We start from the raw sequence: 10,873 nt of genomic DNA on the forward strand, positions 1-10,873 counted from the left end.
TTTTTTTTTTTTTTTTTTTTTTTTTTTTTTGCTTTTTTACATTAGGCAGGTTATGCTATTTTAGCTGTAGGAGCTCCTTGGATATTTCACCAAGTTCAGTACTTGACACCTTCTTTGCTCTGCTGCTGCGATGTTGCGCTTTTGGTTGTCACAGGTTTTGAACATATTTCTCTTAGATTTTGGTTTTACTAGTGTTTAAAGCTTATGCATGTATGTTTGTGATAGGTTCTGGTTCTGTATCCTGATGAACAGTAACAAGTTCCTTCCTTTATTATTTTGGTCTTGAATTTTTTGATTACAATGATGAACATATGACCAGACCATTTCCACAACCAACCCAATAATCTGATAGATTTCACATTCTTCTTAGGCCTTATGTAACACCGCCCACTCGACTCTCTAGTTTGTTAGTTAGATGAGCTGAAAACTCTGTTACTGCAAAAGTCTATGGTATTTAATTATCTAGAGAGAACATAGGTCTTGCTCAAACCTTAGACTATCTTAAAAGCTTATTCTCTACTCTTATTAGTTTGTCTTTTTAAATATTGTAAACCTCTATATGCTATCTCTTTTCTCGTTTTGTTGTTGATCGAGAGCACGGGAATGATTGTGCTCTTTCAAACTTAGCATTGATTATATGTGTCAATAAGCATATGAACAGAACACACGTAGTACAACATCGATTTTTCTCCCTCTCTCTCTCTCTCACTGGCCTCTATTCGTCATATGCTGCAGCCCTATAACCTTTTGTTTGCCAGTTTTATTACGGATCCATATTTTGTTGGCATTCCTAAGTTAATTTCTATGTGGCCTATTCCAGGTATCTTTCAACAATATTTTGTTTATCAAGTCCACAAAATACGTCTCCAGGTACGAAACGTCAGAGAGTGTTGCATATACTTTGACTACGTTTTTGGTTTGAAAGAGTAGATTTAGTTAAAGAGGGTAAATTTTTATGAGAATTGTTTGAGTGATGGCATTTATTTTAGTAAAAGACTGATTAATATTGAGAATTGTATGCATGCAGGGTTATTACAGTTTCAGTCAAAAGTTAAAGCATGTTGTACGTCTACCGTTTGCAATCGCTGCATATGGTATGCTATCTTTTTTCCTTTTCCTTTTTTAAAAACTCTAATAACTCTACTATCTAAGATATCTACGAGTTATGTTAATTCTTGAGAATGAACATATGCAGCAGACTTGGCTTCACAAATTCTTTTTTTTCACTTGAGATCAAAGATCTAGCAAATATAAAATGAATAAAGGTCTTTTGTTGCTATATATAGGAAAGGAAACTTTAAGTAGCACTTTAACATGTTAGTTCATCAAGATTAACATGGAAAATCTGATTTTAACCAAACTTCTTCCTTGGCTGATGTCTTACTTTGTTTCCGAGTTCTTTTGAGGCCACTTGTTATTGCCTCGTGATTAATTAGTACCTTTGATATTATTATGCCAGGGACTGCTGCGATGCTTCTTGTGATAGTATGGAAGCCCCATATCCGTATTCTTTCGATTTCTTCTTTACAACGGTTGGTAGCTTACTGTTTCCACGTTGAGTATCTTAGTGAAACCTACCTTTATTGCATTGGGTGATGTTAATTAATTTGAAAAAGTGTTATCTATGCTTATAAACTATTTAAGAATTTTACCAAGATTCCCAAATTATTTTCACTATTAAAAGATTTTAGTTATGAATAATACCAATTATGAAACAAGAGCAGTTCTTGATAGGGTGGAGGAAAACTATTTTCAACCATGATTTTTTTTAATGTATGTATGATCTGCAGCATCATCATGTTGGTTGAAGCAGTGTGCGCTGGCTTCTTCATGGGTTTATACATCGGTCAGTGGCTTGTTCTCCTACATCGTCGATACTTTTATATAAACCAAAATGTTACCAAGCTTTTACCTCTGTACATTTGCTAAAATGTTATATGTTAATGTGGAACTGAATTGATATTATCATCACTTTGAGACCAGTAGTTTTACGAAAGTACTTTTTGAAATTGATAAATGCTGTTGATTGCAGGTTATGTGCACCAATACAATTCCGTTAATTCACGGCCAGATGTCTTGAAGTCATTATATTCTCCTCTTCAGCCGTCAAGTTCGATGGAAGGTTTGAGGTATTGATGAATGTCCTTGATGTATCTGATTTTTAGAAATTTTATGCTTTGCGCTAGTCAATAATGGACAAATTTGTTTCTTGTTTCTTTGTTTTGGTATGAAAGGTATTATGAAGGCCGGCTTTCTGATCAACAAATGGCTTTGTTACAATATCAGCGTGAAAACCTCCATTTTCTAAGCGAGGAGGTACATGAATGCTACAGATACAAACATTTGTTTTAATACATTTTTCAACGACGTTGCTTATTTTTGTTATTGGTGTTTTTCGAAGATTCTGTGTTTGCAAGAGAAACTAAGCAAATATGAACAATCTGATGATGGGAGCACACCTCAGGTGAGGATTGGCTTTTGCTTCCTTTATATTATCAAATAGTTTAATTCCTCATTGATACAGTTAAATGTATTATAATGCTCGATAGGTTGATCTGGCACATCTTCTAGCTGCTCGAGATCAAGAGCTGAGGACACTTTCAGCTGAGGTAATACTTGATTTTGAAGCTCCCATCTGTCTTTCTCTATATGATGAAACAAAAACTCTATAACAAATTTGTAAATTTTAACAATGCGCTAATGTTTTTTTTTTGGGCAGATGAATCAACTTCAGTCTGAGCTAAGGCTTGCTCGTTCTTTGATAGCAGAGAGAGATGCAGAGGTTCAGCGAGTCAGCAGTACCAACAATCAGGTTTAGCAGAGACAACCGGTATTGTAAGAAAAATCTTTAAAGACTTGTTTAGCATTCTAAGTTTGTTTGTGTGTTGGTTGCAGTATATTGAAGAAAACGAAAGGCTGAGGGCAATTTTGAGTGAATGGAGCATGAGGGCAGCTAATGTAATCATAAGAAACAACCTTTTTGGTATTTTGTAGTGGAAAAATTTGATAACTGAATCTGTTTTTTGTTTATAAATGTCACAGCTTGAGAGAGCTTTGGAAGTGGAGCGGATGTCGAACTCAGAACTACAGAAGGAAGTAGCAGGCGAGCGTAGAAAGCAGATGTATGAGACTACATCTGAGCAACCTTAATTGTGAAATGGAAATCAAAAGCTAGGTCTTAACATATCTCAGGAGTTTGATGGTGTAACTAAAAAAATGTTGGAATCTCTCTGTAATGAAACAAGTTTGTATAGGCTTTTTCTTTGTTCATTTCTCCTTGGACGTAGCTTTGTTTCGGTTGTGAAGTAAAGTGATTTGTAGCAGCAAAACAGCTCTTACTTGTATAAATTGTTACATTGATAAAAATGAGATCTTGGATCAAATGATTAGACTACAAGTTGTTAAGAATGTGTATCATACAGTTATGGTGGCTATCTATCTACACTTCTGTTATAAGTAACAGAAACTGGGTGATGGTTTAGTGGCTTCTTTAAATCTCCGGTCCTATTAAACCGGTAAATAGTACCGGTACGCGGTACCAGACCCGAACCGGTGTGTTTTCCGAACAAAAACCCCAGAAATCCTTTTTGTTTTGTTGGGATAAGTGGAGAGCGGTGGATTTTGTATGGAGCCACCGAGTTCGAGACCGGAGGAGCCTCCGTCATGGGAGGACCTATACAAAATCAACCTAATGCCGTCGGAGCTATTCGTCAAGTTCCGCAAAGAGCTTCAAGGTCTTCGCGTTGGCGTCAATCTAGAGGTCCTCTCTCGCTCTCTCTCTCTTCTTTTCTCGTCTAGGTTCTCAACATATCTTTGAATTTTGGTCTTACTCACCAATAAAATTGGGTATGGAGTTGTAAAGTTTGAAACTTTAAGGATAATGGATTTGAGTGTAGTTTAGTTTTCAGTTTGTTACATCTATTGATGCATTTACATATGCATTCAAAGAGACCTGATTCTGTGCTGTTGATTGAGCCATGAGATGTCTTTTTGCGTCTGTACTGTTATATAACGAACCCACGAATGTTTACCACGCGAAGCTTGTCTTGAAGTTGTAAAGTTTGGAACTTTATGGATTTGAGTGTGGAGCTAAGTACTCGGTTTATAGATTGGAGGTAGTTCATCTATCGATTGCATTGTCGCATATGTTCTTGTGCTGTTTGAGCCATGAGATGTGCCATCATTCACTCTTTTTTTGATACAACATATGAATATATGATTACAACGCAAAGCTTGTTTGAAGTTGTAAAGTTTGAGTATCGATTGATGGAGCTAGCTATTGGGTTTATGAGGGATAGTTCATCTATTGATGCATTCTCACATATGTTCTGTGTTGTTTGAGCCCTCAGCCATGAGATGTGTCATAACTGTTTTTTTCTTCTACTTAATCCAGTTATACAACGAACCTACAAATGATTACCACGCAAAGCTGGTTTTGAAGCCTCTATGTCCAGAAAGGAAGTGGAAGTTTATATTTGAGCCACTACACCAAGAAGTTCGCGTTTTATCAAAGAAGATTCCTCTGACCAGATTCCTAAACCTCCAGGTTTTTTTGTTGTTGTATGCCGTCTCTTGTGTCTCTATGTGGAAGCTGTTGATACATATGTTGTTAGTCTAATCATATGCAGGTTGGTGTTGGACATAATTTTCAAATGAATGCAATTGGTTGGAAATGGAAGCTTACCACATGTTTGGGTGGAGATGGTGTGTCTCGGATTCGAAACAAAACTATGCTTGGTCTTAGTCCTGGTATCGATCTCCGGTTTGGATGGAGAGCTGATTTTGTACTCCCAGAGGTTACTGGGTAAGTCACAAATCTTCATGTATCCAGTATTTTTCAAAACAAAACACTTTTGCCCTTCTGTTTTTGGTCACAATGCTTAGCTGATGAATGAAACAGGGCCCTTGGTACTGAGGAACCGTTGTTCAATATGAGCTCCGGGCGTTTAGAGGCATCGCTGGACAGAGTAGAGGCCATTATCACCCATTCAGATTATCTATAACCAATCCTTAAGTGTAGGTCTTATGTGGGTTTTTTTCAAACTAGTCACTCGATCTAATAAATTGTTAGTGTAACTTTTCTTTTTTTGGTTACATTCAGGTACTCTTCGTGATGGGCATGCTTGAGGAGAACAAACATTGCGCGAACAAGGACGAGATCTTGACAATATCATCAGAAGGCAAACATGGGAATGCACAAGCACTATGGTGTTCACAACCGAAACATAAGAATATCCATAAGATTTTGTTTTACAGAGATGCTGAAAGCACAATTACTTGTGGGTAGTTTCATGTCAGTTATACGATTCAGTAATCACTAGTTTGATGGACGTTCATGCAATAAACGTAAAGAAATGTCTAATCGTTGGATCTTTAATACAAGTTAGGTAGATATATGAATTTGTCTAACCAAATCTAGTTTTTAAATCGAGATGATATGGCATAGCGTATTCTAAAAATAATCTCTTGGGTTTAACATCAAAGATGGATATTTGAATGCTCTCTATATCCACACCTTCAATCATACCCAATCAATCCATTTTTGAATGCTAAAGATTACACTTTGCGTTGGAATCAATTGGATTGTGCAATGCATCTTCTTATATTGTTGTTGCTGCTTCCCACTTCCCATGATCATATCAGATTCTCGACTTCACTGAGCATGTTGTTTGCTTTATTTGGATTATTATTGAGAATTTAAATATCAGAAGTAAGTATTTATATTTATTTCTATATATGTTCTCATATTTAAGTGGGTCCTTACTTAGTTAATAATTAAAAAGAGTAGTGTTTATAATATAACATTACACTAAACTTATCTTGTGCCGCTCTTTTTAATTTATATTTCTCGATATCACATAAAAAATTGTTATGGCATATAAAAAAATTCTTATGTTCATCATTACTAAATTTTGAATTTGGATTATTTTTGTTGATGTGTCTTTTTATTTTCCTATATTTTAAATTAATTAATTATATATATATATATATATATATTCAGACAAATAATGTATACATAAAGAAATAGTGTCTTATCTTTTTATCTTGCTTTAACAGGTTTTAAAAGTGCTCGTGACATTAAAACATGTGCTTCATTAAACTCATCGATATCTCGCCCACAAGTGAAAATGTAAGAGAAAAAACTGTATTCATATGAGAGTTTCTTTCCAAAGCTATTCATGTTATTTTTTAAAAAAACCTAATTATACTTACGAGAGTATGAACATATTGATATATAATATTAAGTAGAAAGCCTAGATGTGTGGGAGCTGTTAAACCAAAACCAAAGAAAGAAAAAGAAGTCGAAGGATCACTCTACAGGCTTATTGAGGTAAACTTATTATTATTTTTTAATTGCCCTTAATTTAGACATATATATGTGATGGTAAGCATGTGTGATAAAAGTTTTTTTAAAAAATTTGATGTATGTTGTAGAACGATCGACGTTTACAGAGATGTCGACGCAAAGCACAAAAAATGCAAAAGGCTTTTGCAAAAAGTCAACGCAATATGTTTGAGACACAATATTGTAAGGCAAGTACGACTCCAACTTTACCTAGTCAACACAACGACTATGTTGCGACATCAACTTCTATATCACAACAACCATTTTCATATGCACAAGAGCAATGGTTATTACCATTAATGTCATACCATTTTCCCGAGGGAGAAACACATCCATTCACAATGAACTCTTCACAACAACCGTCTATCATCATTCCACAACATATCGACGACGGTATGGCTTGTCTTTCATTGAGTGAATTTACTCATCAAAACACAAGCAACACATTTTCAATGTACCAGCCATCGATGTATCCAACTCAAGGATATCTACAGTTCAACGACGGTCACATTAACAACATGGCTTGTCTTCCATTGAGTGAATTTACTCAAAACACAAGCAACACATTCTCAATGTACGAGCCATCGATGTATCCAACTCAAGGAAATCTACAGTTCAACGACGGTCAGATTTACAACATGGCTCAAGGTTTTATCAATCCATATATGACTATAGAGCCACAGTGGATGGATGCGCAACAACAGCTTCACCTCAATGATGGTTGTGTCATTCATGATTCATATGGCAATGCAACTTCTAGATGCTTCGAGAGATGGAAATTGGGCTTTACCGGCAGCTCGATCAGAAAACTCTCAGGCCTTATTGGTTGCCCTTACTGAAACTCCTGCACCAAATGATTGCACACTACAAGAAAACAGGCAAATAGCGACTGCACTATTAGTCACTATTTAGTCGCTAAACGGTGTGTTACGACTAAATAGCGACTAAAACTAGTAGTCGTAAATCGAGAGTCGCTAAAATAAATAGTCGTAAAATTAGTCGCCAAATAGCGACTACATTACGACTATTTTGCGTAGTCGTAAATTTAGTCATAATATAGTCACTAAATTTAGCGACCACGTTACGACTATTTTACGACAACGCAAAATAGTCATAATGTAGTCACCAAATTTAGTGACTAATTAACGACTAATTACTGACTATAGTTGTATTCAAGTATTTATACATTATTGTATTTATACAGTATTTATACAGTATTTATACAAATTACATATATTTTATTAATTGTTTTAAATATATTTAAATTATGAATAATGTTTTAAAACATTATTTTTTGAGTACTATATTTATTATTATAAACCATGATTACAAAAAAATTGTATTACAAAATAAAATTAAAAATCATAACTAAAAATAAGAATAGATGAAAAACTACATAATAAATGGTTTGTAGCACATTCTCAATTGCTTTGTATTCCATCATTGAAGCCTAGGTAGTTCCCATTAATGTTCCAAGAGCAACTCATTTCTTCAGAACAAACAAACAAAAAATGTATCATGGGGACTCATTTCCCATTATCAATATAACACAATTTCAAAATCGAGACTAGAAATGAGAAACAATCGGGACAAGCAATTCACTATAACTAACATGTCTTCTAGCTTAAAAACGTGAGTGTGAGTAAGAAGATCGACAATGGTGACTCAAGTTAAAGAGTGCATATAAAACAGGTGTCTAGAGATCGGTATTACCAAATAACTCTTGACAAATTCAACAAAAAGCCTCACAAAAATTACAACAGAGGCTTCTAAACAAATGACTCTTTGACAGATTTAATAAAAGTCTCACAACAATAAGTAGCAAAGTATATATATTGTACCTTAATAGCGAAAGATACAATAGGATAAGAAAATGTCTTAACCAATGAAAGTTTACCTTACGCTCTGAAATAAAGTTGTACATCATGAGCTCTGTCTAAGAGTGTGCTTGGCTGTGGCTTTCTCTGTAAGCCAAACATCATCTTCGACCTAAGAACAATAGGACACTGAATCAGATGGTTTACGCATGCAACAATGTGACTTCAAAGAATTGAAGAGTAATACAAGAGTAATAAAATAAACATAAGGGTTTTACCTATCTTCTTCCAGCCAACCGCTTTCAAGCTTCTCCAAATCCAGTCTATTGATCACAAACAACAAAATAATATAGTAAACAAAAATCACATGTTCAAACCATAAGCTTCAAAGACACAAACACAAACACCAACACACACACATACCAGATTTTATCATATAAAATCACCAAAACTGAGGTGACTCTGTGAAAGAAGTGATATGCTTTTAGAGAGCTTAGTTTGAGTACCTTCGGTGACTTTGGTGACACTGAGGAGAGCCGAGTTGAGCCTTAAGTTCTTTAAGCCACAAGACTCAACCAAAACAGCTGACACTTGATCTGAGAGAAACCCACCAAAGAAAGCAAAAAAAAAACAAAACAATTTTGCACATAAGTACTCAAGAATTCTGAAAAGATGAAATAACAAAGCAGTTCCAGGATTTTTGAAAGAAAAGAAACCCACCTCCATGGAGACCAAAACAGATGGAGCTAGACATTTGAAAGAAATGACAAGAGATATACCCGCGTGGCAACAAAGCTATTGATGCGCTACTCCTTCCCTCACTTCTCCTTCATCATTCTTCTACTTCTTATCCTCCCTCATCTGCAATCACACAGGGGATGAGAAACGCGAAAAGGCAACTAAGTGGATCACATCAGCATTGGCTACCGATATCAAGCAGATAAATCAAACTCGTTTTCAGCAGAATCAAAGTGAAAATCTATGCTCCTACAGCGGAACAAGAAAAAAAAAAAAAAAAAGGGATAACAAATGAAAGCAACTACTAAGCCTTCAAGAACGTCGGAGAGGATAGGTGTGAGAGCAAAAGAGAACTTGACCCATTGTTGCTTGATAGAAAAATTGATTCTTTAGTCGACCCAAGTTTTCGGCTGTGCGCCGGAGAAGCACACGACTTGAATCGAAGCAGATCTTTCCCGGTTTTGAGATCCCAACTTCTAATTTCGTCGATAAATCCACGGCTTAGCTTTTTCGTCTTCTATGCCGTCTTCCTCCGCTTCACCTCTCAGCTTCTGCTTCTTATATGTCGTCTTCAAACCAATTCGAAGATTAAGGTCATTACAAACGTAGACCAGAAACCCTAATCCCAAAATCAGATTTAAAGGGGGAAATAGAGATAGAACAAACTAACCTTCTCCCACGGAAACCAGTTTCCCTTCTAGATCTGGAGATACGGTCGGAGGTTTGGCCGGACAGAGTCATCGCGATTCGAAGAAATGAGAGTGAGAGTTTCTCCGAAAGAGTTTCGAGAGTGATGATGATTTTTTTTTTCTAAGTGTAGTGTGAGGAATAGAGGCACAGGTTGGTGAAGGTTTCTTTGTTTGTTGATTTTTATTTCTTTTTTTTGTTGGCCAATTTTCAATTCATATCAAAATCCAAAGTGGTACAAAAGCCTCTCAAAGCCCAGACTAAATGATATAGTTTTATGTTTTTTTTTTATCAACAATTAGTTTCAGATTTTACAATGACTAATTTAATAAATTTTATAAGTAAATAGTTTTTGGAAGTATTAAATTATATATATACACTAAATAGTTTTAGATTAGATTTAATTTTATACACATAATGGTTATATTTTGGTTAAATGGTTTATAATTTAATTTCTATATACTATACATTATAAAAGTTTAAAATTTAAGATATAGGGTTTAAAGTACAGGGTTTGGTGTATAGGTTTATGATTTGGGGTTAAGTTTTGAATTTATGAATTATGAATTAATTTCTAAGATTTAGAGTTTATGATTTAGGTCTTGGGGTTTGGTTAATGGTTTGGGATTAAATTTTGAAAATTATGATTTTCTTAAATAGCGACTGATATGCGACTTCTTAGCGACCGTTTACTATAAGTCGCATATTAGTCGCTAAATTGGTGACTATTTAGCAACTACATATTTTGGTGTGCAATATAGTCATAAAATAGTCGCTAAATTACGACTAAACTAGCGACTAACATATGCAGTCGTTAAAAAATGACTAATATATGACCAAATATTTGTAGTCGTAAAATAGTCGCTAAATAGTCACTACTTAGTCGCCAAAAATGACGACTACATATATAGTCGCCAATTGTAGTCGTAAAATCCATGTTTTCTTGTAGTGGCAATGGCCGAGACTCCTACCTCTGGCGTAATGCTGCAGGTGACTACCGTCCCACCTTCTCCTCCAAAGAAACCTGGGAACAACTAAGGCTCCACTCTCCTGTAGTCCCTTGGGCTGACGTGGTATGATTTACACAAAATGTGCCCCGGTTCTCCTTTATTACCTGGTTGACACTTTTAAATCGGCTGCCTACCAGAGATAGACTCAGAGGTTGGGGAATGAGTGTCCCCACTGCCTGTGTTCTCTGCTCGAATGGTACAGAAACCCATGACCACCTTTTCTTCACTTGTCCTTTCTCCTCAGAGCTCTGGGGGTTCTTCGCTGCGAAACTCTT

At 35.5% G+C, this 10,873-nt stretch overlaps 3 protein-coding genes and 1 long non-coding RNA gene across 7 annotated transcripts in view; 3 read left to right on the forward strand and 1 right to left on the reverse strand.

The window, feature by feature from the left end:
• Positions 1–3,386, forward strand: part of LOC104767914 — a 4,874-nt gene extending 1,488 nt beyond the window's left edge. Inside the window, exons 3-14 of the mRNA XM_019240923.1 lie at positions 50–154; positions 821–870; positions 1,028–1,094; positions 1,460–1,532; positions 1,791–1,846; positions 2,033–2,129; positions 2,235–2,316; positions 2,402–2,464; positions 2,550–2,609; positions 2,720–2,812; positions 2,896–2,958; positions 3,043–3,386. Coding sequence (XP_019096468.1) covers positions 50–154; positions 821–870; positions 1,028–1,094; positions 1,460–1,532; positions 1,791–1,846; positions 2,033–2,129; positions 2,235–2,316; positions 2,402–2,464; positions 2,550–2,609; positions 2,720–2,812; positions 2,896–2,958; positions 3,043–3,150 — 917 coding nt within the window. The 3' untranslated portion in view covers positions 3,151–3,386. The remainder of the gene's footprint in view (positions 1–49; positions 155–820; positions 871–1,027; positions 1,095–1,459; positions 1,533–1,790; positions 1,847–2,032; positions 2,130–2,234; positions 2,317–2,401; positions 2,465–2,549; positions 2,610–2,719; positions 2,813–2,895; positions 2,959–3,042) is intronic.
• On the forward strand, positions 3,595–5,394 carry LOC104766572. The gene is made up of 5 exons (XM_010490486.1): positions 3,595–3,760; positions 4,394–4,546; positions 4,629–4,804; positions 4,901–5,016; positions 5,102–5,394. The coding sequence occupies exons 1-4, from the start codon at positions 3,626–3,628 to the stop codon at positions 5,001–5,003; spliced, it is 567 nt and encodes a 188-aa protein (XP_010488788.1). The 5' UTR covers positions 3,595–3,625; the 3' UTR covers positions 5,004–5,016; positions 5,102–5,394.
• LOC109130851 lies at positions 6,284–7,185 on the forward strand. The gene is made up of 2 exons (XM_019240924.1): positions 6,284–6,331; positions 6,436–7,185. The coding sequence occupies exon 2, from the start codon at positions 6,478–6,480 to the stop codon at positions 7,183–7,185; it is 708 nt and encodes a 235-aa protein (XP_019096469.1). The 5' UTR covers positions 6,284–6,331; positions 6,436–6,477.
• Positions 7,673–9,899, reverse strand: LOC104766574. 4 transcript variants are annotated; one of them, XR_764069.2, is made up of 7 exons: positions 9,572–9,892; positions 9,261–9,470; positions 8,884–9,024; positions 8,670–8,759; positions 8,442–8,486; positions 8,244–8,335; positions 7,673–7,835 (listed from the first exon to the last, which is right to left on the reverse strand). It is a non-coding gene; the product is annotated as an uncharacterized LOC104766574 (long non-coding RNA). The 4 variants fall into 4 exon arrangements; XR_764070.2 differs by having other exon boundaries at positions 8,587–8,759; positions 8,884–9,470; positions 9,572–9,899; XR_764067.2 differs by having other exon boundaries at positions 8,884–9,470; positions 9,572–9,894.

The sequence above is a fragment of the Camelina sativa genome, chromosome 19 (genome assembly GCF_000633955.1).
Source record: "Camelina sativa cultivar DH55 chromosome 19, Cs, whole genome shotgun sequence".
Taxonomy (NCBI): Eukaryota; Viridiplantae; Streptophyta; class Magnoliopsida; order Brassicales; family Brassicaceae; genus Camelina; species Camelina sativa.